Here is a 27,484-nt window from a genome sequence, read left to right as displayed (position 1 = left end):
TATCTATCTATCTATCTATCTATCTATCTATCTATCTATCTAACTAAAGCTGATAAATAGCTCACCTGCTAAAGAGCATGCGTCATGGAGGTTGAGATCAGGATATGAATCCTCCATACAGAAAAAGTGTTTTTTAAAATACTTCAATTCTCGCCCACAAAAAATTCTTTGGTGGTCTGTTACTGAATGTGAAAACATGTCTGGATTTACATTTTTAAACATAGTTTAATATGGACATCACGAGCCAACATTTAAAGTACCAAAAACAAACAAAAAACTTTCATCATTCTGGCTCTCTGGACATGTTTTGTGTCAGCAAAGGTGTTGAAAAGACATATTTTGGATGTGTTTTTGCTAAGTGATTGTAAAATTGATGCAAGTGGGTGCAGGAACGTATACACCGATACTGTCTGGCTGGAAAACGCAGCACAGCTGGTTGCAGGCATGTGTGAACTGGTTGTTTCTTGTTTGGCGACATCACCTTCACTGCATCTGATGACGTCATCGTGTTGTTTCCACCCAGAGGGCGGAGGCTTCGAAAAGTGACGTGGGGCTGCTCTTATCTGCAAAGCGGAAAAAAGGACTTTACATCGACGGCGGGCTGAGATCTGTAGGTGAAAAATGCCTCCCAAAACCATCAAAAAGGCGATAAAAAACTGCCTGGAGAACCTGAGAGAGAAGGACTTTAAGAAGTTCTGCGATGCGCTCATCGCCGATGCTGGGATCGCAACCAGCAGGGTGGAGGGAAAAGACTTTCTGGATGTCACAAACGTTGTAGTCACAAACTTTGGTGAGGCCAAAGCTCTCGACATGGTTATTGACCTGCTGGAAGATAATGGCTGCAAGGAGCAAGCAGACGCCCTCGGTAAGTGACTCTCTGCTGTACTTGTACAGAAACTTGTGCAGGTTTTCTGCTGCAGATGATTGACCCATTAAAAAGGATCAAATAAGTGAAACTTGGCTGTGTAAATCGTAAAAGCATTCCAGTATGTAGACATTAATGAAGTTGGAAAATCAGAGTGAAAAAGTCATTTGAACTAGACCGCTTCCTTTTTTTTTAACTTTCACTTTGGAGTAGCCATGTGGTGAAGTCCTCTGACCTGCAGTCAGCTGACACACTGTATGTTTTCTGAGGTCTGTTTAATACAGAACAGATCACTGACACTATAGTACTGTGAGAAAGAAACGAAAAAAATGTCCTTTTATGTAGTTTATGTAGTTGGCATTAGTTCAGATCCCTTCCATCTGTGAGTCAAGAGCGCCCCCTGTTGTTTCCTCTGGAGGCTGTTCACCCCTAAAGGGCAGCTCCAACAGTTTGTACACATTTAAGGTGTGTTCACAGGTCTTGTGGAATGATTTTGCATAAATGAAACTGAAACATAAATGAAATGAAACAGAGGAAGCTGTACGTATAATCTGCAAAGTGCCTCCAGCGATGTCACTCAGTGGATCAGTGTTTACCACAGGCTGAGACTTGAACTGTATCTGTACTGACAGGTGGAGGGGTGTGGTCATAAACCCGTCCAATAAAGGTTAATGAATAACTGTATGGCTGGTGCCATACTTGCCTTACTGCTGTAGGTTGAGGGAGTTTTAAGGTATTAAATGTTAATCTAAGTATTAATACAATTAGAGCAGTTTGGTAAGTTCAGAAAATTACATCTCTTTACTGTAAAGCAGTCTCAAAATCAGGTAGAGACAACACTTACACCATATTATGATTTAAGGATATCCAGTAACAATATATAATATGTATACTGCCCAGCCCTATAACACAGTGGGACTCATCGTGGATAGTGTGAAATCAAAACATTAAAGTCGACAGTGGAAGAAGAGCACTTTTTCATTCCACACTTCGCCTTTCAAAACTGGTGCCTACATTACCCACAATGCAACTTACTGTATCCAGCGTGTGACATCACCGGAGGTCATTTATCAGATTACATGCAACTTCCTCTAGAGTCTTTATGCTACTTTTTTTCCACAATTTTTTACTGCCTTAGTCAACAACTGCGTAATGCTGCGCAACTGTGATATTTTCTGAGACAGAAATTGTAACGTGAAGATTTCATACCGTTGCGACCCCATTTGGAAGATACTCACTTGGTGTGTCTGACTCAGACCTGCGTAGGACAGGTGTACGTAACTGGATTACTGGTTGAGCAGGATTTCAAATGGGACAGGTCCCCCCACTAGAGTCACTTCACAATACAATCGAACACAGAGGTAGTTTAAAGATGCAGTTAAGAGAAAACTAAAGAAGAAAGTACAAGTACTGTATCCAGTAATCCACTGGAGGAAACATCACAGATTCACTTCTTCAATTAGGCTGAAGAGCTTCACTGTGTAAAGTCCAGTATGGTTCTCTGACGTTCAGGTCGTCACATGAACGACATTTACTGACATATTTTATATCATAGAACAAAATCTGAAAAAAACACTGACTTTGACATGAGGGAACCAGAAGTGTTAAAATGTTAAGTGAATTCTGTTTTTCAGGACCTGCAGAATCTGCTATTTTTTTCAATCACAATCTGACGCTGTCTTCCTATTTTTGCAGTTGCAGAGACGAAGGAACTGACCTCAAAAGCTGGTTCCAGTAAATGTGAGTTGTATTGTTTGTTTTGTTTTTACCACAAGACATTACGGATACAAATTAGCTGTCAAAACTGGTGCCTACATTACCCACAATGCAACTTACTGTATCCAGCGTGTGACATCACCGGAGGTCATTTATCAGATTACATGCAACTTCCTCTAGAGTCTTTATGCTACTTTTTTTCCACAATTTTTTACTGCCTTAGTCAACAACTGCGTAATGCTGCGCAACTGTGATATTTTCTGAGACAGAAATTGTAACGTGAAGATTTCATACCGTTGCGACCCCATTTGGAAGATACTCACTTGGTGTGTCTGACTCAGACCTGCGTAGGACAGGTGTACGTAACTGGATTACTGGTTGAGCAGGATTTCAAATGGGACAGGTCCCCCCACTAGAGTCACTTCACAATACAATCGAACACAGAGGTAGTTTAAAGATGCAGTTAAGAGAAAACTAAAGAAGAAAGTACAAGTACTGTATCCAGTAATCCACTGGAGGAAACATCACAGATTCACTTCTTCAATTAGGCTGAAGAGCTTCACTGTGTAAAGTCCAGTATGGTTCTCTGACATTCAGGTCGTCACATGAATGACATTTACTGACATATTTTATATCATAGAACAAAATCTGAAAAAAACACTGACTTTGACATGAGGGAACCAGAAGTGTTAAAATGTTAAGTGAATTCTGTTTTTCAGGACCTGCAGAATCTGCTATTTTTTTCAATCACAATCTGACGCTGTCTTCCTATTTTTGCAGTTGCAGAGACGAAGGAACTGACCTCAAAAGCTGGTTCCAGTAAATGTGAGTTGTATTGTTTGTTTTGTTTTTACCACAAGACATTACGGATACAAATTAGCTGTAACGAGTTACATTGTTGCTGAATTTCACATTAAGCTTCATCTCTCTCCAAATAATTGATCTTTCCAGAATAGAATAGAAGAAAAAATGTTTTATTTCCACCAGAAAAACTGTCAGCACAAGGAGGTGCAACAGATTTAGTGTCAATACAACAATAACAAAGAAATACCTAAACATAAAATGTTTAAACTACAAAACGGCATATTGAGGACAGATTTTATGGTTTGCAGCCCATTCAGTGACATGATTTTTCTCACTACTTTAGTTTATTTTGAGTCAATGTCACAAACACCATCAGGCTGCCTTTAAGTTCAGAATACTGTGCAAAATTTACAGCTGAAAATGGTCCGAAACAGAAGCATGATTTTACATTTTTCTTTGGCCTTTAATAACAATAGGCCCATAAATTGATTTACATCTGTGGTAGGAACAAATGGGCATTTTGACAGGGTGTTATTGTTACTATTTGGTTACAAATATGAAATAGAATATCACAAGTATTATCAGTGAAAGTTGAAGTGCAGCCAGAGCTGTATCCATAATAGCCATCTTTTTTTTTTTTAGGTATTTTGTTTGCTGTGTGTATTAAAAAATAAACTGTAGTCTAAGTCAAGTCCTTTGTTAAGCAGTTTTATTTTTCCTCTTTTTGTGTCAGCTGCAGGAGCCTCAACTGGAACAGACCGTGTGACTCCCAAGGCAGACGGTAAGTTCACCGGTAGAAATATGTCAAAATATGCAAGCTTTGTAAAATGCCATTTAGAAAATATGTAAAATGTAGACCTTATTCTTTCAGATGTAGTTAAAATGTGTTGGTTTTTCCTAAAGTGTTATAATGAACACTTGATGGGTCACTGTTCCTCTTCATGCTGTATGAGACATGTTTCTGTTTTATTTGACACCCATACACTGCATTTCACTTTTGATTTATTTCAGTCACCTGTGCTTTGGAGCCAGGAGTAACTTGGCTTCGTTATATCTTCAAATCCAGGCAGTAATGTTTTCCCTCTTTCCTCAGGAGAGCGCTTTGTGGATAGGTACAGAGAAGACCTGATCCAGAGGGTGAAAACTATTCCACAAATCTTGGATCAGCTCCTCACCAAGAAAGTCATCGACCAGGAGACTTATGATAAAATCAGAGTTATGCGACCCCCTCAGGAGCAGATGAGGGAGATCTACAAGTCCCTGAATGCTCGAGCCTGCAAAGACATCTTCTACGAAATCCTTGAGGAAAAGGAGAAATGGCTCATTGAGGACCTCAAGAAAAATTAGTGAATATGGTGAGGGAATGGATTTTTGGACCAAATATACAGTCTACCTGAACACAACATGTCTTTAAACACAACAATGTCACACGTTATGTTAATGCTGTGATTGTGGGGGTTTTCTTTACAAAAATTGTAAATTTTTTCACTGAGCTGGGCCCCTTAATTTTACTGTTAAATTAGCTAAAATGTATATAGGTGATGTTCATTAAACTACTTCATCTTGATGAGTAAGGTTTAAAACCAGAATGAGAACATGTAATTAATTATGTCAGAGACGACTGAAGCATCTCACCAAAACTGTCATGTTTTTTTTTATCAAAGTAACACATGAAATTAGTGTTTTTAGCCACTTTCATGATGCCAGTAATGCAAAAAAAGATTGTTTTTATCTTGTATAATTACTTTTATGCTGCCCGAGAAAAAAAAGTTTACTTTTGGTTGGTTGTTCAAAATGTTGTCTACTTTTCAAATTTGAAATAAAATGCGTGGCTTTTGAATTTTGAGCAAGTGTCTTTAAAAATTGTATATGCACCAGGTATAGTGTCATAAAGTAGAAATCATGTGTGCTCTTTTTTTAAAAAAAACATTTAATTTGATCATCTCACCTGTTTAACCACAAGTTTGTAAGGTTTCAACAAGAGCAGATCTGTTTGATACGCATGTAATGAAAAGTTGCATTTTTCTTTTATATTGTTTGAAACTGGACTTCAGGTTGTTTGAAGAGTGAATACAAACACAGCCTGAATGAAAATATATATACTCTGTTTCAGTAGTATAAAACATCTCAATGCCTAAATTGAATTGTATTAATTAATTAATTACAAACAAGGCGCTTGAACAATTGTATGAAAAAAAGAATACAACTAGACATGTGCTGAGTGTATAGAAATACTGATTTGTGGCGACGAAGTCGGTATTATGTGTGCACGAAATACAAATTAATAATATTAATATCATTCCTGGACAGCTGGGTAAGCAAATCGAGCGCACCTTCTCTACAAACTGCAACAGTCTACGTGATGTCCTTAAGGTGAGCGTCTTTTCTTATTCTGTTCTCGTCAATATCTTGTTATCCCGCATTTATGCAGTGCCTTTCACTGACCATCTCCTTTGAAAGTAGCATCATGTGTGTCAGACTCTCAGCTGAGGGAATACATACATACATACAGCGTTTAATGATACCACCGAACGCAGCAGTGCAGTTACAGTAGCGCTCACTGTAAGTATCACGTTGCCAAGGGAACCTGAAGCCTCAGCATCAGTGATCAGAATCTAGTTTGTATTGATTAGCAGGTTGTTGTTGCTTTGACTGAACTACTGAAGGTGTCTGTAGTTTTCTCTGGACATTTGTCCTTCAATAAATTCACAGAAGATTAAAAGTTCACTATATTATAGGCCTAATTAAATAACTGCCTGATTGCGGAATAATAAGATGTTGACTAGAACAGAATAAGAAAAGACAAAGGACATCACGTAGGCTGTTGTAGGTTCTAGAGAAGGTGCGCTCGATTAGTATTTCGTGCGCACATTATAGCTATATTGTGGCCACAATTAATTTTTTTTTTTCTGACCATGTCATGTCTGGGGCTCCGTAGAAAAGACATATTTTGAATGTGTTTTTGCTGAGTGATGTTATTAAAACTCATGCAAGTGGGATGAACAGAGTGCAGAGTTTATATCCTGATACTGTTCGGGTGAAACATGGAGCACAGCTGGTCCCAGGCATGTGTCAGCTGGTTGTTTCCTGTTTGGCGCCTTTAATACCTTCACTGCGCCTGATGATGTGATATGACGCCCTCGATTTGTTTCCACTCAGAGGGAGGAGGCTTCGTGAGGCAGAAAAAAAGGACTTTACATTAACGAGGACGGCGGGCTGAGATCTCTGAGTGATGATGGCTCCCCCAACCATCAGAACGGCGATAAAGAACTGTCTGAAGGACCTGACCGCGGGGGAATTGGAGGAGTTCAAGGATGCGCTGATAGCTGAGAAGGGGGTCCCAACCAGCAGTGTGGAGGGAAAAAACTTCCTGGATGTCACACGGGTTATAGACACAACCTTTAGTGACGAAGCTCTCAAAGTGGTTATTGAGCTGCTGAATGATATTGGCTGCAAGAAAAAAGCAGACGCCCTCGGTAAGTGACTCTCTGCTGTACTTGTACAGAAACTTCATGCATCGTGCAGGTTTTCTCGAAAAAACAAAACAAACAAACAAAAAAATATAAATAAATAAGCGACACTTGACCGTGTAAATCGTAAAGGCATTCCAGTATGTGTAGACATTAATGAAGTTGGAAAATCAGAGTGAAAAAGTCATTTGAACTAGACCGCTTCCTTTTTTTTTACTTTCACTTTGGAGTAGCCATGTGGTGAAGTCCTCTGACCTGCAGTCAGCTGACAGACTGTATGTTTTCTGAGGTCTGTTTAATACAGAACAGATCACTGACACTATAGTACTGTGAGAAAGAAACAAAAAAAGTCCTTTTATGTAGTTTATGTAGTTGGCATTAGTTCAGATCCCTTCCATCTGTGAGTCAAGAGCGCCCCCTGTTGTTTCCTCTGGAGGCTGTTCACCCCTAAAGGGCAGCTCCAACAGTTTGTACACATTTAAGGTGTGTTCACAGGTCTTGTGGAATGATTTTGCATAAATGAAACTGAAACATAAATGAAATGAAACAGAGGAAGCTGTACGTATAATCTGCAAAGTGCCTCCAGCGATGTCACTCAGTGGATCAGTGTTTACCACAGGCTGAGACTTGAACTGTATCTGCACTGACAGGTGGAGGGGTGTGGTCATAAACCGGTCCAATAAAGGTGAATGAATAACTGTATGGCTGGTGCCATACTTGCCTTACTGCTGTAGGTTGAGGGAGTTTTAAATCTACAGTTCACTGACTTGGCCGGGATTGTTGTTGTCGTCATCAACAAGTGGAGCCTATGCACAGGAAACACCGTTGCACTGTGGGTAATGTAGGCAGTTGGTGGGCAGGGTGACAAACTCAAACATTAAAGCAATGATAAAATAGGCCCCACTTTGATATGGTAACAATATTGTACGGATGACTATTAGTACTTTAACAAAATACTAACACAATGAGATTTCTGATAATTAATCATCAGTAATGTGGGTAAAAGTATTAAGTGTTAATCTAAGTATTAATACAATTAGAGCAGTTTGGTAAGTTCAGAAAATTACATCTCTTTACTGTAAAGCAGCCTCAAAATCAGGTAGAGACAACACTTACACCATATTATGATTTAAGGATATCCAGTAACAATATATAATATGTATACTGCCCAGCCCTATAACACAGTGGGACTCATCGTGGATAGTGTGAAATCAAAACATTAAAGTCGACAGTGGAAGAAGAGATATCGCCTTTTTCATTCCACACATCGCCTTTCAAAACTGGTGCCTACATTACCCACAATGCAACTTACTGTATCCAGCGTGTGACATCACCGGAGGTCATTTATCAGATTACATGCAACTTCCTCTAGAGTCTTTATACTACTTTTTTTCCACAATTTTTTACTGCCTTAGTCAACAACTGCGTAATGCTGCGCAACTGTGATATTTTCTGAGACAGAAATTGTAACGTGAAGATTTCATACCGTTGCGACCCCATTTGGAAGATACTCACTTGGTGTGTCTGACTCAGACCTGCGTAGGACAGGTGTACGTAACTGGATTACTGGTTGAACAGGATGGGACAGGTCCCCCCACTAGAGTCACTTCACAATACAATCGAACACAGAGGTAGTTTAAAGATGCAGTTAAGAGAAAACTAAAGAAGAAAGTACAAGTACTGTATCCAGTAATCCACTGGAGGAAACATCACAGATTCACTTCTTCAATTAGGCTGAAGAGCTTCACTGTGTAAAGTCCAGTATGGTTCTCTGACGTTCAGGTCGTCACATGAACGACATTTACTGACATATTTTATATCATAGAACAAAATCTGAAAAAAACACTGACTTTGACATGAGGGAACCAGAAGTGTAAAAATGTTAAGTTAATTCTGTTTTTCAGGACCTGCAGAATCTGCTATTTTTTTCAATCACAATCTGACGCTGTCTTCCTATTTTTGCAGTTGCAGAGACGAAGGAACTGACCTCAAAAGCTGGTTCCAGTAAATGTGAGTTGTATTGTTTGTTTTGTTTTTACCACAAGACATTACGGATACAAATTAGCTGTAACGAGTTACATTGTTGCTGAATTTCACATTAAGCTTCATCTCTCTCCAAATAATTGATCTTTCCAGAATAGAATAGAAGAAAAAATGTTTTATTTCCACCAGAAAAACTGTCAGCACAAGAAGGTGCAACAGATTTAGTGTCAATACAACAATAACAAAGAAATACCTAAACATAAAATGTTTAAACTACAAAACGGCATATTGAGGACAGATTTTATGGTTTGCAGCCCATTCAGTGACATGATTCTTCTCACTACTTTAGTTTATTTTGAGTCAATGTCACAAACACCATCAGGCTGCCTTTAAGTTCAGAATACTGTGCAAAATTTACAGCTGAAAATGGTCCGAAACAGAAGCATGATTTTACATTTTTCTTTGGCCTTTAATAACAATAGGCCCATAAATTGATTTACATCTGCGGTAGGAACAAATGGGCATTTTGACAGGGTGTTATTGTTACTATTTGGTTACAAATATGAAATAGAATATCACAAGTATTATCAGTGAAAGTTGAAGTGCAGCCAGAGCTGTATCCATAATAGCCATCTTTTTTTTTTTTTTTTTAAGTATTTCGTTTGCTGTGTCTATTAAAAGATAAACTGTAGTCTAAGTCAAGTCCTTTGTTAAGCAGTTTTATTTTTCCTCTTTTTGTGTCAGCTGGAACAGACAGTGTGACTCCCAAGGCAGACGGTAAGTTCACCGGTAGAAATATGTCAAGCCTAACTGTGTTTCTAAACATAGTACAGGCTCAGTTTTAATGAGAGAAACAGTGGCTGCTGATATGTGCTGCGTGGTATTACTGAATTTAGATTTTGACAATTTGGGGAAATTTACTTTTTTCTTTCTTACCTACAGTTAGATGAGAAGAAGAGGAGACAGTTAGCTTAGCATAAAGACTTGAGGCAAGGGGAAACAGCCAGAATGTCTCTGTGCAGTGTCAAAGAAATCGGGCTACCAGCACCTCTAACGGCCCTCACATGTCAAATTGATGTCAGTTTCACACCACTCTTGCTACTATTGCCACTTCTGAAAAGCCAGTGATAAGAGTTAGAGTTGGGCCAGTGGTGCCGCTGCTCACCAACGTCCCCGACACTGACAGATGGCCGACCGTCCTAAAACCCACAAATTAACACGTTATATCACGTTTGTTTGATCACATCAAAAAGCTGAACCTTCGGACAGGCTACTTGTCGTCCCATGTTTCCAGTGTTCTTGTTAACTTTTCAAGCTGTCTCCTAGCTTAATCTAGCTTCTCCTAAATTAATATATATTTTCTAGAGATATTCTGGTCGTATCTGTCTTCTCATCTCATTCTTAGCCGGAAACCCAGCAAGTGTTTTTCCCCAGATGTCATCAGAGCTTTGTAAAATGTCATTTAGAAAATATGTAAAATGTAGACCTTATTCTTGCAGATGTAGTTAAAATCCAAAACCCGTTAATTAAAAATAAATGCGTTGGTTTTTCCTAAAGCGTTATAATGAACACTTGATGGGTCACTGTTCCTCTTCATTACTGCTGTATGAGACATGTTTCTGTTTTATTTGACACCCATACACTGCAATTCACTTTTGATTTATTTCAGTCACCTGTGCTTTGGAGCCAGGAGTAACTTGGCTTCGTTATATCTTCAAATCCAGGCAGTCACATTTTCCCTCTTTCCTCAGGAGAGCACTTTGTGGATAGGTACAGAGAAGACCTGATCCAGAGGGTGAATACCATTCCACAAATCTTGGATCAGCTCCTCACCAAGAAAGTCATCGACCAGGAGACTTATGATAAAATCAGAGTTATGGAACCCCCTCAGGAGCAGATGAGGGAGATCTACAAGTCCCTGAATGTTGCTCGAGCCTGCAAAGACATCTTCTACGAAATCCTTGAGGAAAAGCAGAAACGGCTCATTGATGACCTCAAGAAAAATGAGTGAATATGGTGAGGGAATGGATTTTTGGACCAAATATACATTCTACCTGAACACAACATGTCTTTAAACATAACAATGTCACACGTTATGTTAATGCTGTGATTGTGGGGGTTTTCTTTACAAAAATTGTAAATTTTTCCACTGAGCTGGGCCCCTTAATTTTACTGTTAAATTAGCTAAAATGTATATAGGTGATGCTCATTAAACTACTTCATATTAATGAGTAAGGTTTAAAACCAGAATGAGAACATGTAATTAATTATGTCAGAGACGACTGAAGCATCTCACCAAAACTGTCATGTTTTTTTTTTTATCAAAGTAACAAATGAAATTAGTGTTTTTAGCCACTTTCATGATGCCAGTTATGCAAAAAAAGATTGTTTTTATCTTGTTTAATTACTTTTATGCTGCCCGAGAAAAAAAAGTTTACTTTTGGTTGGTTGTTCAAAATGTTGTCTACTTTTCAAATTTGAAATAAAATGTGAGGCTTTTTAATTTTGAGCAAGTGTCTTTAAAAATTGTATATGCACCAGGTATAGTGTCATAAAGTAGAAATCATGTGTGCTCTTTTCTTAATTTGATAATCTCACCACTTTTAACCACAAGTGTCTAAGGTTCCAGAGACAGCAGATCTGTTTGATACGCCTGTAATGAAAAGGTGCATTTTTCTTTTATATTGTTTGAAACTGGACTTCAGGTGTTTGAGGAGTGAATACAAACACAGCCTGAATGAAAAAGATATATATTCTGTTTCAGTAGTATAAAACATTTAAAAAAAAATTTAACAAGATAATTACAAAACAAGGCGCTTCAACAATTGTATAAAAACAGAATACAACTAGACATGTGCAGAGTGTGAGAAAACAAATTAAGAGAATATTTATATAAAAGATAATTAAATACATAGATGGTCTTCAGTGTGAATTCAAGGTAAACAGTCAGGGTTGTTTTGGAGTTCATTGTCAGATTTCATATATTTCAGGGATTTACAAAACAGTGTTATTATTACAAACAACACTGAAAATATCTGAGGTTGTCATAAAGTTGCTTTGTGTACGTAACATTTCGCACATCATGAGAGTTGAATTAATAAGACGATGTTCAGTTTTCTATTTAAATCAGAATCAGAACACCTTATTAATCCCCAGGGGGGGATTTTGATTTTAGTCTTAGTGTTTTGGCAGGATCCATGTCTTTAAGATCAGATACTCTGCTGAACTGATTTGGATGAGCTGCGCCATTATTAATAATATTCTGTATTAAGTGGACTGTGTTTAGACAGGTTTGACCATATCCAGTAGAACGGGCGTTGGTTCGGTGAGAGGATGACACATAACTGTCAACTGATCACCTCAGACAGGAAGAGACAAGTTCATCTTCCTCTTCAGGCTGCTGAACGAGCTAAAGGTAGAAGAGTGGATTTTAAACTTACTGCGTTTTCAAATATTCAGAGATACTGAACCAGATACCGACATACAGACGGAGGAAGAGAAAAAGACACCAGGTGGGTTTTACTTCGAGTCCGGCTTGAAGACTTGTCGTTAACACCGGAGAACAGAGCTGCTTCAACGGTTAAACTGTTTTTTAAATGAAACGTTGAACGGTTTTCTTTAGTTTAACAAAACTGGACGAACAACTGAACTTATTATAAGGTAACTAATCATAACATTAGCCTGAGTTTTATTACTTTGACTATCAGGGCTCTACTTCCCCTCACAGCAGTCTGACACTAATGAGACGGGTTTTTTTTGTTGTTGTTTTTTTTTTTAATTGGCTAGACTTATACTTTGCTAACGTTTTTGTTTCCAACCGACGGTGCGAGCTAACGGTTAGCTAGTTTTCTAAAGTGGTTTAACACGACGGTTGAGTCGTTATTGTATTTAGGAAGACGATAATTAACTTGAATAGGGTGTGTGTGTGTGTGTGTGTGTGTGTGTGTGAGAGAGAGAGAGAGAGAGAGAGAGAGAGAGAGAGAATAGCGGCCATGCTATCTTAATTAGCCTAGCATTGATGACAAAGTAGCAGCAGCAGAGTGTTGTACTGTCTATTGAAGGTTCCCAGGAGACTCTCTATGTGTTTTTAGTTTTTTTTCTTCTTCCTGGGCTTTTAATTAATTAATTAATTAATTAATTAATAAATAACTACTATAATAACCAGCAGCAGTGCCAAATATTCTCTTGTTTAAGCTTCTCAACTGTGTGGATTTTCTGTCTTTCTCTTTAATATCACTTTTAGTGAAATATTTGTGTTATTTTGACTCATTTATGTGCATACGAGATGACAGAGGTATGCGAAAAATACAGAACAACACATTATGTTAAAGTCTACATTTTTTCTTAAATTCTTTGCAGCTGCCTGATCCTCAGCAGCGGCAGTGACTGATGTAATGGCAGAAGGTAGGTGCACAGGTAGTATATATATTCAGTTAACTCACTAAATGTGTGTTACTCACTGAGGTTGTTGACAACAAGCCAAATCTAAACAGAGAATTTGACTGCAAAACTTATTTCCAAGTTCAGTCAGTCAAGTTTCATCTTAAATCCATTGTATCCATTTTAAAACAGTTTTAATTTTCCCTAATTTTGTTTCAGCGGCAGGACCCTCAACTGTAGCACCTGGTGTAGATACCAAGTCAGACAGTAGGTGTACAGGTAGTATGACGTCTCCTCTGTAAATGCTTTCTACTCTGTCTGTCAGTCACTGATCAGAATGTCTGGAAACCCAAAATCTGACGATAAACTTACTTCTTAATTTACTTGAAATTTAAAACAGGCTGAACGTGAGTTTGTTCTAAAAATATTTCAGGTTCCTGAAAGGAATGGTGGCCGCAGATAAATGCTGCGTAGTATTACTGAACTGAAATAAAGATGCTTTTCCACATACAGTTAAAGATAAGCCAGTGAATGCAATACTCACACAATTAGACTAAATCACGTACACAAAATCTTTTAAATGGTCCGGTCTCACTTGGATATAGAAAGTAGAAGTTATAGCCTCTTGTAATGAAACCTGTATATTAAATGACTTAATGTTCTCCTCAAATCCAATCAGTCATTGTAGAATATTTTTTACCTTTTTTCCTCAGGTGAACACTTTGTGGATAAACATCAGTCTGAGCTGATCAAGAGAGTAAGCGATGTTGAACCCATTTTGGATGAGCTCCTCTGCCGAAATGTCATCCAGCAAGAGAGTTATGATGAAATCAAGACTCTGCCCACTGCTGAGGAGAAGATGAGGGAGCTCATCAGTGGGCCACTGAAATCCAGTGGAGTTCTAGGAAAAGATATCTTCTATGAAATCCTGATTGAAAATCAGCCACTACTGATACAAGACCTCAAGAGCATGGATGCTGAAGTGAGTTTCTCTCATATAATCACTGTTTTAGGGGCTCATGGTGTATACAACTGAAGATCAAATTTGAAGTGAAGTTAAGTTTAAAAATGGCACAATAAATTGTTTTGGCATCAACATTGCAATATAACACAAACACTTCCTGATGAAGCTTTTTTGTGTCTTGATACTAAAGGAAAACTCACATCGATCTCATTTTCCATAAACTAACTTAAAATAGAAGTCTGCCTGATAGAGCATTATTTACTCTGATTGAAGGGTTCTTGGATAGGCAGATGTTGTAGCTTGTGAATGACATGTGAGCTTTAAGTCGCCAGTGTTGTTTGGTTTCCTCTGCATCAGATTGTGCTATGAAGTCTGTGTCATTGAAGCCAGCTCACAGTAAAACGTGACACCCAGAACAGACTTCTGAGGAGTTGTTGTGGGACAGTCATAATGCAGCATTTACTAATATTTGCTTTTACCTTTTTAGTTTTGAGAAGGCAGCCTCATGAACTGGGTTTGCCTTAATGGAACACAACTAACTTTTGTCAAGTCTTACTTTCAAGATGACCACTTGTGTTTACAGTTTCAGTATTTGTCAGAGCAAAATAAAATGACTTGTGGCCTTTTGCAAAGGTTCATGGGCTGATTAACTGAAAACGCTCCAACATATAAAAAAATATTACTACAAACTGTCTGGGACTCTACTGGAGAGATGAACACCTACAACAGTATTTACATTTTAAAGCTTTCAGTGACCCATCCTGCCTCAGCAGAACAAATATTGTGTAATGTTTTAAATATGTAATCACAGTGTGTAATCTTGATGATACATAAGAAAAGCCAAATGTCAGTAACTCTGGTATTTATATAATACAATCACACCCTGTGCTGCATAAACTGATATGATGATATGTCCTTTTAATTTTCCAGGTAGAAACAATGTCAACTTTGGTGTCATTTGACTCAGCTGGTAGAGAGGACAGGACTGATCTGGTGCAGAGACTGACAGACACTGAAGGTAAAGCAGAGAAGACAGAAATCACACATCAGATCTTCGTAAACAACTTATTCAAGTTGAAAATGTTGTTGTACAACGGCAGACCTGCCAATTCTGGTGTTCTCTTGTGAATGCCAATCGAGCTGCATGTCGCTGGGCTGTGAGCACAGGTCCCACTAGTGGCCTTCATACTCCATAAAGGTGGCATGAGGACCAGCTTGCCAGGTCCGCCATTGGCACCCCATGCTCTTCACAGATTAGAGCAGGTTCACACTGAGTACATTTGACAGGCATGAACAGTCTGGAGAGGCTGTATTGAACATTATGCTGCCTATAACATCATCCAGCATGACTGGTTTTGCAGTGGGTCAGTGATGCTCTGAGGAGGCATATCTTTGGAGGGTTGCACAGACCTCCATGTCATAGCCAGCGGTACCCTGACTGCTGTTATGTACCAGGATTAAATTGTCAGATCTTACACTAATGCAGTGGGCCCTTGTTCCTCCTGGTGCAGGACAATGGCCAGAGTGTGTAGGCAGTACCTGGATGATGAAGGCATTGATGTCATTGATTGGCCCTCTTGTTTGCCTGACCTAAATACAATTGAGCACCTGAGGGAAATTTTGTATGGGTGCACCCAATGCTACCAAGTACTGCTGCAGACTTTCCAGGAGCTCACAAACAGGCATGAAGGGGCCTTACACACTGAGTCACATTATGAGTTGCCATGATAAAATTCATGCACATTTTTTACTTTGATTTTCGGCGTGATTTTAAATCTAGCCCTCATTGGATGGATGAATTTGGTTTGACTTTGTTCTGAACAGTTTATACAGTGAACATTGGTAAAGATTTTCAACTTGAATTCTTCGTTATCAAGATCTGATGTGTGATTACTAATATGTGTTTTTTAATTTCATCTCTCCTTAGAGAAACACCGGCCTTCACTGATCCAGAGAGTGAGTATGCCACATCACACAGACCACACACAGTGCAGCTTTTATCCACTGGATGAAGATCAAACATTTTCATCTTCAGTATTATACCTGATGATATAAACATGAATCTTTGATAATAATAATAACTACTCATAACTTATTTACTCACAGAACTGAAACTGATTAGGTGTAATGGGCACATGAGGTCAGCAGCATGAATTTTATTTTAAAATAATGTTAAGAATATGTGTTATATCTAAATCTTTATCTAAAAAAAACCACAGCCACATTTCTAAAACACAGACACTGATGAGATTAGAAAAAGAATAATCTGTAATCATCCATGCTTAGAATCTCACAACAGTTACTTTCAATTTGACAGGTGGAAACGATGGAGTCTGTTGTCGAGCAGCTTTTGGAAACGCTGAAATATTTGAGTGATGCAGAGCTTAAGAAGTTTCAGGATATACTGGCTCCACTTTCCTTCCACGAACGGTACGGATCCTTACTGTCGTTCCGGGCAGCAGCAGAGAGAAACCCACTGATAATGCTTGGAACAACAGATATGAAGACCATAGTGCTTTGTATGATGCAGGCCTACAGCCAACAAACTGTGGAGAAGACCAAGGAGGTTCTAAATGAGATGGAGAGGACTGACCTGGTGCAGCAGTTGTCAGACAGCAGCTTTAGACCCAAACGTAAGACAATAAAGACAAGACATGTTAAAATCATGAAAATGGTCCTTAGTATTTGTATCATAAGTTTAGAAGTGATGGTTTTCTTCTCTTTATATTTTGAATTACAAGGGTTATGGTGTAAAGAAAAGAAACAAAATACATTTTATGATTAATGTGAAGTATTAAAAATGTTGGGTGAACTATATTGGTTAAGTGATACGTAGCTTCTATGGTTTGAGCTCTTTGTATTGAAATTTTTTTTTACAAAGCAGAACTACCAATCAGTTGTTTTTAATTTTTTTTTCTTTCTCAGAAAATTTCTCCATGGATAGACACATGTCTGCACTGATCCACAAAGTGAGTAATGTTATGTCTGACTGTGCAAAGTCCAGCTTTTATTCAAAAAGAATGCAGGTTTTAAAAACATATCAACATTACTGATGATAAAATAAACCAAACTTTACATTTGATGTTTCTCACAAACTGAAGCTGAGATTAGGTTGAACTCAGTTTTGTTGTTATCATCAAATGTCTAGTTTAAAAATTTAAAAGAAATGGAAAACATGAAATTTAAGAGCATCTTCATTAAGTTTCAACCTGTTTCTACAGTTACTTCAACGTCTAATGATGAGATCAGGTGGCTCATTTGGAAATGCAAAAAGAACCAGTAACAGATCTCAGGTTAAAGATATTAAAAGGTAGCAGGACATAGAAATCATCCTCTGAGAAAAATAGATGACTACCAAATGTATCAGTAGCTCAGGTGATCTTGTAGAAAAACACGTCTTAAAAGAAATAACGTTTTCTTATTCTATGAACATGTACATCTTCCAGGCTGCGACGATGGGGGCTGTTAAAGAGCTGCTTTTGGAAACACTCAATGATCTGAGTTATGAGGAGCAGAAGAACTTTACGTGGTTTCTGCAGTTCACATTCTTCAAGAGGAGCCTTCCACTGATTCTCGGTAAAACAATTTGGTGGGGACAAGAAGACTGGGTGAAAGTTATGGTCGAGACATGCGGTGAAGAGTCTTTGGAGGTGATCAAGCAGGTTTTCAAAGACATGAACAGGATTGATCTGGTGCAAAGGCTGTCAGAGTCCAGCTCACCACCCAAAGGTAAGATAAAGACCGTCACACTAATCTATCATAATAGATAAATGCATTTACTTGTGCATGTAAAAAATAAAAAATACCTGTAAAATCTCAAGATTACTTGAGAATTTAAATGTTTTGGGGTATGTAAATCTGCTGAACTGCCTTTTCGTATATCTTTGATTACCCTTAATCTCTACTATTGAGATAGGCAGTCTTTACAGTGTTTTCTCATTCCCTCTGTGATTTACTGAAACATTATTATTATTTTTAGGACTCAGTATTATCAGGATGAAGTATTAATTGTTTAAGTACCACAGTGCACACAGTTACAACATTTTTAAAAATCCTTACTAGTTAATGTTAGCTAGCTATAAACAGGGGGACAGCAATTAATTCATAAAGAGGCTGTTGTCAGGATTTTATAAATGCCGAAGTCATGCATAGGCCTACTGGAAGGAGCAGCATCTTTAAGTGGCAGAAATTGGCTTCCGTATTAATCACCATGAACCTCATGCAAAGCCTGGCATTTGACACTTTTGGTGTAGGTAACAGACAGAGTGATTGCAACAAGTTAGGCTGATTGTTTATTCAAAGCTGCTGTACCTTTTGCCATAATGTTTTTCCCCTGGGGATATTTTTGTTACTGAAAAAGTCAGAGCAAATGCAAAACATGAAGGTAACACACAGTATATTTGTTTTTCATCTTCAGGATCATCAGCTGAAGTGTTTGGTGTGAATACCACAGAAGGAGGTAGGTGACCTATAAGAATTAAGATACTTTAAATAATATTTTATATATAATAATAATAACATATATTATTAGTGAGTTTAATGAAAATAAGATGATGTTTCTCAGGAGAAACCTCTTATTGATATTTGTAGGGTCACATTTAAGCAGATTTAAGTAAATCCTGATGTTAATTCAATCATCCACGGGTGCTTTTTATGTTTCTTTTCTTCTCAGAGAAACAATCTTTGGATGAACACTGGCCTGCACTGATCAGTAAAGTGAGTAATGTCACATTTTTCTGACTTTGAACTAAAGCGGAAACAATTAATCATTCAGTTGATCGACATTTGGTAGTTGATAGTTTGTTAATTTTCTCTTGCAAAAATGCCAAACAACCCTCTCTGGTACCACCAGCTAACCTGTGAGCATCTTGTGCTTTTCTCTGGTGTCTGGTGATGAGTGATAAAAAAAAAAATCAATTTCCAAGACAGATTAGTGAGTAAATGAATCTCGGTGAGGTGACGTTTAATGTCAGTGACAATTTCTGTAATCTCATTTAGCCACACGTTAGACTATGGTAGCCACAGATATTATTTTAGGTGTGAAAACCTTCAGCAATGGAGGGAAGCGGTATAGCGGCGATTGACAGCTCCCTGAAAGGCCTACAAATGTGTATTTGTAATCAGCTGGTGGCAATAATGAATACAGTGGGTAAATTTGGCAAAGGTTTGATGGTGCCAAACATTAGATAGCGCCCAGCCCTAATCTGGAACTGCTGTCACCCTGAAAGTACTCCTCCTACCTTATCACATAAAGCAATATACCTGTACTGCCTGCTGTAAATAAAGCTGAAAAATGCAAGATGGTTACAGATGTTTGCACCATGCCAAAAGCAGTAGCGGGGATCACTATTAGCAAGTCGTGATACCACGACATGCATGAGATTGGTGAATCACCAGTGAAGTCAGGTAAGGCACGTGCAGTAACCATATTGTTAATTAATTATGGCTGATTTGCCATTTAGCGTTAGCATGCTAATACCACATAGCTAACTGCACATTCCTCTTGTAATGCTTCTTATCCACCACAGTCTAGGGGAGACCAGGGTCAGTTGTAACAAGGGGCATATATAAGTATAAGTTTTTCTGACATTACATTGACAGATTTTTCCTTAGACTGTCTTAATATTTAATGGCTGTGAATTTGTGTTTTGAAAAATCCAAAAGCCCATACACATGTATTTGTGCTTTTATTGTTTCTAAACAACACTCATAGATTATGGCTTAATTCATTACATTTTTAAAGTTCATATTCCTGGCTATAAGAGCCCATGTTGTCTTGTTTTCAAATTATAAGCAAAATAAAGAGCTGTAAATGTTATATTGCATCATTTCTATTATAAGGCTGTGGATTTACAGATTGTGGGCTGTAAAGAAGGCTACAAAATGATAGTAGAGTAAATACATCTGAAGTACTCTTATGCATGACTTTTCTCAGTAGATAGTGCAGTAAAGTAAAAAGATACTTTCTAATGGCAGTATTTTTGTAATGTAATGAGTTACTTTTAAAAGTAACGTTACCAAACACTGGTTGTGAGGACAGTCGACAGCTATTGAGATGAAAGAGAGCACTGAAACCACCTGAGGCTACAGGTAGTTAGGTTTGATTAAACCTTTACTGTATGCTTTCCAGTAAAGCCAGATATTATTTTTACCATTGTTATATTTAGTCTGTGTTATGTCTGTGAATGTTCTCAGTCATCCAGAGAGATCGACATTTAGTCTTTCATATATAAACATCTCGCAAAAAGTGTCCTTTGAAGTGTATTGATCCAATAAATTCAGGGTCATGACCAGTGATTGTTAAATTTCACACTACTGTTCTCTTTTCAGCTAAGTGCTGTGTCCTTTCAGGTTTGCTTTCTCACTAACAACAAAGATCAGAGAACTAAAAAATAAGCAAGTTGGTATCTACCTGCCTCAACTTGTGTTCGCTCACACAGTTCTATACAGCTGTCTCCAGGGCAAGAGAGCCAACATTTTTTATATTTTTCTATATTGGTGCCAGCATCAGGCCCAAAAATTGTGCATCTATGATTCAACTATGATTCTATATATTTTTTTATGTTCTGTTCTAATAAAATTAGATTTTTTTTGTCTGCAGTTGATCTGTCTGGGGAAGGAAAGGAATGTATGACACAAATAATGATCACTTTGATAAACAAACATACAATATTATCGTCACTGCACTTGAATTTGAGAGTTGTGCTATGCAGCTTTGATCACATCCCTTTCTAAATCTATAATCTAAATCACCATTGTTAGTAGTGATTTAAGATCTGTCCTTACCACAAAACATATTTTATGGAGTAAAAGGGAAGCTGAGGTCAAAGTGATGGAGAGTGCTGGGGTATTGGGGCAAAAGTCTCAGAAGTCAGTAGAGGATCAGCAAAACAGTTGCAACGATCAGTTGGCCAAGTATTGTATTTTGTTATTACTTTGTGTGTTATGGCTGATGTACCTCCTTTTCACACTTCTTAAACACAGACATTCATGAGATTCAAACTAAGAAATCTGTAATAATCCTTGCTGAGAGATTAACTTGTCTCATGAACATTTTCTCTGACTTTACCAGGTGGAAATGATGGAGTCTGTCACAGAGCTGCTTTTGAAAACACTGAAATATTTGAGTGACACAGAGCTAAAGGAGTTCATTAAGGTCCTGCGTGAAACTGACTTCCACAGAAATTTAGATATCCCATGGAGTCTTGTGGGGAGAGACAGACAGCAAGCAGTGTTTACATTAATGCTGTCCCATGGCCGACAATCTGTGGAGATGATCAAGGATATTTTAGAGAAGATGAAGAGGACTGATCTGGTGCAGAGGTTGTCGGACAATAAAGACAAAAGTATGTTAAAATCACTGTTACTTTTTATTTTTTATTTACTGATAGCAATGTTTATCAGTCATGAGTGAATTTTTGCCTCACTTCTCCTCCTTTTTATTTAAAGCTGTTAGACCAGTCATCAGTTATGAGTGACTTTCTGCTTCTTCTCTCCTCAGTGAAACACTCTGCAGAAGAACATCGCTCTGCACTGATCCACAAAGTGAGTAACGGCACACCTGACTTCATACAACATAGTTTTCATCCAACAGATGAAGGTTAAAATCATCCTAATTTTAAACTTGAAATAAGTTGAAACCCAAACTTAATCAGAAATTCTATGCAACAATATTGATAATGATATATTTACCACTGAGGGTGAGATGAAGAAATATCAGCATGTACAATTTTCATCATTTATTTATTTGAACAGTAAACAGAATTTTCAAAAGTTTATCCAGTTGAAACGACTTTATTTTGTATTTGAAAGAAGCGATGTGTATGACATGGCTAGAATTTTAGTTTAAAACATAAAAGAAATGAAAACCAACATTATCAACAGAGTGTATAGAAACAAAAGTGTTGTTGTTATGTCAAAGATGTCTCTATTATTGTGTTGCATAGATGTCTACCAAAGTTAGCAAGCTAACCAGCTAGTCCTGTCTATCAAACCACTTGTACAGGCAAGAGGCGATCGTCCGATAGTAGCCTCAGTTCCAGCTGTTATAAATGAAAAAAACTGTCAAGAAACATATTTGTTTATCCCAGTGTATCAAATATATGCTCCACGAATGTATTGATTATTTCAGGTTGCAACAATAGCAGCTGTAAAGGAGCTGCTTTTGGGAACCCTGAATGATTTGAGTGATGAGGAGCTCAAGAATTTCAAGAAATTTCTGCAGTTGACTGTCTTCCAGAAGGACCTACCAGATATTTTATGGATGTTGAAATACAGAGCAGACAGAGCAGATATAGTGAATCAGATGGTTCAGACCTACGGCCAACAGTCTGTGGAGTTAACCAGGGAGGTTTTCATGGACATGAACAGGACTGATCTGCTTCAGAGGTTGTCAAAGCCCAGCTCAGGACTCAAAGGTAAGACTAAGAAGACAAAAAAAAAAAAAAAAAAGTGACGTTACACAATAATGTGAGTGCAAACTCATACTACCACCACTGGTCACCACCAATGTGGAAAATAATAAATGTGGGGCAAACTCAACAAAAACTGAATGTTAAAGTTTAATGAGTTTAGTAGTTTAGAGTTTAGTATTGGTTGAAGTGTGGAGATTAAATCTTAGATCTTTAGATTGTGAAGGTGTTAATGACGTGTCATTTGGCAGCAAATTCTCTTAATTACTACTTTATTTTCATTTTTATACTTTATTTAGTTTCTTTCTAAAATAACTCAGCCTTGTTAAAGTTAACTAGTCTCTCACTGTAAAATGAGATTATTGTCCACTCATTCATTTTGTATTCCTTTTCTCCTCAGAGAAACATCGGCCTGCAGCATCTGAGAGAGTGAGTTCGAATTCACACATCACAGCTTTCAATAAATAGATGCAGGTTGAAAACATTTTGAACTTAAACATTGAAAATTATGATCCAAACCAAACCAAATGTTTTAAATTGGATGGTACTCACAGTATTATTGCTTGTTTGTATGTTCTCCATGACTAATGTTATGATAGAAATGCTCATATGTTGTGTTAGATCAGGTTCAAAGCAATTCAACGGTAAAATGATGAGGGAAATCATGTTTTGCTTTATTGCTACATAAGTAAATGATAAAACAACAAAACCAAGACAAACATAAGAGATGACCATGCCGAAAAGAATAATTATAACATTTATTATCCATCTAAAACACTGGTATTGATAAAAATGAGAAATTACTCACTTGAGAATTTACTCTTTTGCTTAATGTTCCTTTGAATGTTTCAGGCAGCAACAAAGGCAGCTGTTAAAAAGATTCTCTTAAAAACACTTGATAATTTCAGTCACAAGGAGCGCATGAAATTTAAGTGGTTGCTGCAGTTCACACACTTTGAGAAGAGCCTCCCTCAATTCTCATGGCGCAGAGTGGACTGGAAGGACAGGACAGACCGACTGGTGGATCAGTTGGTGGAGGCCTGTGGCCAGCAGTCTGTGGAGGTGACCAAGGAGGTTCTCATGGACATGAACAGGACCGATCTGGTGAAAAGGTTGTCAGAGGCCAGCTCAGGGCTCAAAGGTCAGAGAGAGAAACATCACACAACCATAATATGTCCCATAAAACCATAATAACTATAAATAAATCGCACAAGTGATGTCAACACCATAACTCTGTAACAACAATAATAACAGTGTGATTTGTTGAACGATAGAAAGGACAGAAACAAAGAACAGCCAATCTAAATTTACAAGGTGTCACATTCACAACTTGTGAGCCTCTATTGTGACGCACAGTTACGCTGAAAATTACACATTGTAAAAAAAACATGACATACTGTTGAACAGTCTTTGTTGCTGATCTGATGATTTTGACTCATACAAAAGAATGAATGAAAGTTTTCTCAGAGATAACAACTCTTATACAGAGTGTTGGATGTTCCAAACTCCTCTCAACATTTGCAGAATTTCATGAACACATATCCTTCTGGTTTTTATGTTTTGTGCCTCTGTGTAATGTACGACACTAACAGGTCATCAGTATTCCCTGAGCTACTGACACAGCTGGAGTGTGCAGTGCATGCTTGGTGCTGTTGTTAACAGAATAGACAAGAAGTTAGCTAAAATGACAACAACGCTTCCAACAGCTTTAAAAAAATTAATTTTGGAAATGCATAGTCTCATACCTGTGAAACATAGGCCTCACACCATTTTAAAACTCACACACGTAACAAAAACTCCTGGAGAACTTAGATCTCTCCATCATATCTGTGTGTATATACAAGTGGCCTAGTTCCTAATCTGACTTTTTAAAAATTAATGTGCGTGACAAAAGACTGCAGACAGAGAAGTTAACAGCTGAGCAGCTGAAGAGCTTTCTGTCTGTCAGTGTGCTCCAACAAACTGTAGAAAGCAGCGCTGTAACATCAACATTTACTTTAACAAAGTTATGTGACTACTTTTTTATTTTGTTTCCATATGTCCCTGTTTCAGACATCATTAGTATATATAATGTAATATTGCTCTCATATCAGAGCAGCGCTTTTCAGGAAAATACTGTGGTGCTGTATCAAGAGAACATAGGATTTTCTTTAAATAAAGTTATATTGATATATAAAATCATCAGGTAACTTTCTCTGTGTGTCTGCACAAGGGCCTTCAAGGAGACTGGAGCACGAGGGTTGTGGAAGCACTTTGGTAATCTCTTACATTAATTAACTTGTTTGATTTATTTGTAATTTCTTTATTTATTCATTAACATGATGCTGGAAAATGAGACGTTTCCACTTATTTTCTAAATTGATTTAAATTACTTGTTCTGCAGCAGGACTCCAGTGACTGGACTAAACTTGAACCTGAAGTGAACAGTACAGATGCAGATGAGGCTCCAACTTACAGGTAAAAATAACATCATAAATACTGTGTCACAGTAAACTGGAACTAGAGGAAATATTAAGATTGGTTCTTGGAATTTATTACACAAAGAAAACTAAAATATTTCTGTGTGCTGTTACTGGTTATATCAATGCAAATATAAGGCACATTTATGTACATTTCTTGCATTGTCCCCCAACTCTTTTTGCAAACATAGCCTTCAGTCTGAGGCAGGAAACTTTGAATGCAGTGTCTCTGGTTTGCGCTGGGTCTGTAAGGAGAAGGTCAGTTTTAAGTACCAGTTTTGCTCTTGGGAGGAACCTATGGAGAGGATGAAGAGCATGAAATACATGCTTGCAGGTCCCCTTATTGACATTACAGTCAATGCTGGGAAGCTGGATGAAGTGTTCCTGCCACACTGGATCTGCATAGGTTAGTGAACATGAAGAAAATAATATATTTCTAAACTTAAAAGTTCTGACAGCATGTGTAAAAATCTAACTTAATCTTTTCCTCCTCACTGATCATGTGTGCTTGTATTTTGTGCAGATGACAACCCTGAAATTAGAGACAAGTTTGCAGTCCTACACATCGATGACTGTGGAGATGTTGTGGAAAAAGTGGCTGAGGTCACATCGTCACATGTCAAGTTATCAGAACCAGTTTTTTCTCCAAGAGCGGTCCTGATGAAAGTCGGTGTTCCAGTGAGAATAAACTGTAACGTTTTGATTTACAAGACCGACACGGCATTCCTGACGCTCCATGTTTATCTGATCCCGTGTGATCCTGGACTACAACAGGTTATTGTACATCTTACTGTCACCAACAGGAATTATAAGAAGACACTGAATGACATCTGTTTAAACTGTATAAAATACAGACAGACAATGATGTTGAAAACTGTAACCTTGTTCTTTGTTTTTTTTTCTTGTACAGGAACTGAACAGGAGACAGTTTTCATCTGGATACAGAGCGATCCAAAAGCCACATCCAGAGAAGTCTCTGAAAATGCGTGATCGCTTCATCCTCACAGCAGATTTGGATGGTGCAAAAATTTATCCTGAGGTTTGGTTTGAACTTTTTTAGATCTTTGCATGGACTTTGGTTCAGGATGAATCATCTGAACAACAATTGTTCACACCAGCACATCACAAAATGATCCTATTTTACTGACATGGTTTTTATCACATACTGCAAGTCCCAAAGTGCACACTTATTTCTTTTTGTTTTGTTTTTGCAGAACTTGAAGCTCAGATATGAAAGCAGATTCCCAAATTTCTTCGAAGTCTACATTAAAAAGCCAGACACAGACTTCACGCTCAGCCTCGCACAGAAAAACGAGCGTCAGTCTGTATGGACCCGTGAAATCAGAAAAGGTCAATTTTCAATAATACCACAAGAGCCGATGTACACAGCCACTTTGTTTCAGCTAAACATACATCACTGTTGAAGCACATGACCGTTGTTAGAAAAGGATTTTCTTTAGATCTGTCTTTTTCTTTCCAGATGAATACCAAAGCACCGGCCATAAACAAGGTAATTTCTTTTTGTTTGCAGATTTCTTAAATTTTTGATGCCTCTGTGCCAGATAATGTACAATAATGTTTTATGGTGGTGAAGTCTCACAATCTCTCTTGTCAGACGGGAGCAGTGCAGTGCTCAGTACATAAAATCCTGCTGACATAATAATCAACAGAAAACAGGTTTTCAGGCTAATGTCTGTTCAAAGACAACTGACTACTCATCCGGTTGGTGTTTGCTGTGACCAATGAAAACACCCTGCTGCAGCCCTGACAGGTGTTTGTGATGCCTGACATCAACCTAATCAAAGTGTTTCTCCTCCTCTCCGTCCTCAGTGGAGCACTTTGTGGATAAACACCAGTGTGATCTGATCGCAAGAGTGTCCAATACAGGACCAATCTTGGATAATCTCCTCAGGGAAGGTGTAATCCAACAAGAAGACTATGATACCATCGGGACTATCCCGACCACTCAGGAGAGGATGAGGAAACTCTTCAGCGGCCCCCTGAAAGCTGGAGGTCAAGCAGCCAAAGACGTCTTCTTCAGAATCCTTGAGGAGAAGGAGTCATATCTGGTCGCTGACCTCAAAAGGAAGGAGACATAAATACTGTGACAGGAGGTTAAATCAGGAGAACATGAACCTCTGAGCCTGGCATCTTCACACATCAACAGAACAATCATTTAACAGCCTGTTATGTATGAAAGTAATCATCCTGGTGCTGTATCCATCTGGTCTGTTCTGTATTTGTTCTTAAGCTTGACTTTCTTCATCCTGTGATGATGTACAATGAATGTAAAGGTGTTCAAACATTTTATTAAGATTGTTTTGGGGTTTTGTGGGCCAGATAGTAAATCAGATATCATGTGACAAAATGACCTGAGGTTAAATAAAACATTTTACCTCAATGTTGCTGAACAAAGACTTTTTGCATTACAC

At 37.9% G+C, this 27,484-nt stretch overlaps 2 protein-coding genes across 3 annotated transcripts; both read left to right on the top strand.

The window, feature by feature from the left end:
- Positions 1 to 534: 534 nt before the first annotated feature.
- LOC119005788 (apoptosis-associated speck-like protein containing a CARD) lies at positions 535 to 5,231 on the top strand. Of its 2 annotated transcripts, XM_037073744.1 has the most exons (5): positions 536 to 865; positions 2,561 to 2,605; positions 3,362 to 3,406; positions 4,119 to 4,166; positions 4,479 to 5,231. In XM_037073744.1, exons 1-5 carry the CDS (start codon positions 622 to 624, stop codon positions 4,730 to 4,732), a joined length of 636 nt encoding a protein of 211 aa, XP_036929639.1. In that variant the 5' UTR covers positions 536 to 621; the 3' UTR covers positions 4,733 to 5,231. The 2 variants fall into 2 exon arrangements, with proteins under 2 accessions (XP_036929640.1, XP_036929639.1); XM_037073745.1 differs by lacking the exon at positions 3,362 to 3,406 and having other exon boundaries at positions 535 to 865.
- Positions 5,232 to 6,544: 1,313 nt separating this feature from the next.
- Positions 6,545 to 27,453, top strand: pycard (PYD and CARD domain containing). The gene is made up of 27 exons (XM_037073598.1): positions 6,545 to 6,861; positions 8,821 to 8,865; positions 9,583 to 9,615; positions 10,590 to 10,845; positions 12,298 to 12,350; positions 13,438 to 13,497; positions 13,932 to 14,200; positions 15,113 to 15,200; positions 16,110 to 16,138; positions 16,500 to 16,815; positions 17,108 to 17,151; positions 17,629 to 17,911; positions 18,600 to 18,641; positions 18,855 to 18,898; positions 21,255 to 21,528; positions 21,684 to 21,727; positions 22,314 to 22,599; positions 22,994 to 23,022; positions 23,446 to 23,734; positions 24,806 to 24,849; positions 24,977 to 25,050; positions 25,244 to 25,458; positions 25,576 to 25,826; positions 25,963 to 26,091; positions 26,267 to 26,402; positions 26,533 to 26,562; positions 26,883 to 27,453. The coding sequence occupies exons 1-27, from the start codon at positions 6,618 to 6,620 to the stop codon at positions 27,149 to 27,151; spliced, it is 3,876 nt and encodes a 1,291-aa protein (XP_036929493.1). The 5' UTR covers positions 6,545 to 6,617; the 3' UTR covers positions 27,152 to 27,453.
- Positions 27,454 to 27,484: the final 31 nt, after the last annotated feature.

The sequence above is a fragment of the Acanthopagrus latus genome, chromosome 17, assembly GCF_904848185.1.
Source record: "Acanthopagrus latus isolate v.2019 chromosome 17, fAcaLat1.1, whole genome shotgun sequence".
Classification (NCBI taxonomy): Eukaryota; Metazoa; Chordata; class Actinopteri; order Spariformes; family Sparidae; genus Acanthopagrus; species Acanthopagrus latus.
Note: the sequence above shows the minus strand (reverse complement) of the source record. Positions and strands in the feature narration are given on the sequence as shown.

What these genes read in the sequence shown, in the direction of transcription:
- LOC119005788 (XM_037073744.1), top strand. Translation starts at nt 622, where the DNA reads ATGCCTCCCAAAACCATCAAAAAGGCGATAAAAAACTGCCTGGAGAAC. An exon ending in GGAGCAAGCAGACGCCCTCG is followed by an intron (nt 866 to 2,560) that starts GTAAGTGACTCT and finishes CTATTTTTGCAG; the next exon opens with TTGCAGAGACGAAGGAACTG. An exon ending in AAAAGCTGGTTCCAGTAAAT is followed by an intron (nt 3,407 to 4,118) that starts GTGAGTTGTATT and finishes TTTTTGTGTCAG; the next exon opens with CTGCAGGAGCCTCAACTGGA.
- pycard (XM_037073598.1), top strand. Translation starts at nt 6,618, where the DNA reads ATGATGGCTCCCCCAACCATCAGAACGGCGATAAAGAACTGTCTGAAG. An exon ending in GTCAGACAGTAGGTGTACAG is followed by an intron (nt 13,498 to 13,931) that starts GTAGTATGACGT and finishes TTTTTTCCTCAG; the next exon opens with GTGAACACTTTGTGGATAAA. An exon ending in GAGACTGACAGACACTGAAG is followed by an intron (nt 15,201 to 16,109) that starts GTAAAGCAGAGA and finishes ATCTCTCCTTAG; the next exon opens with AGAAACACCGGCCTTCACTG.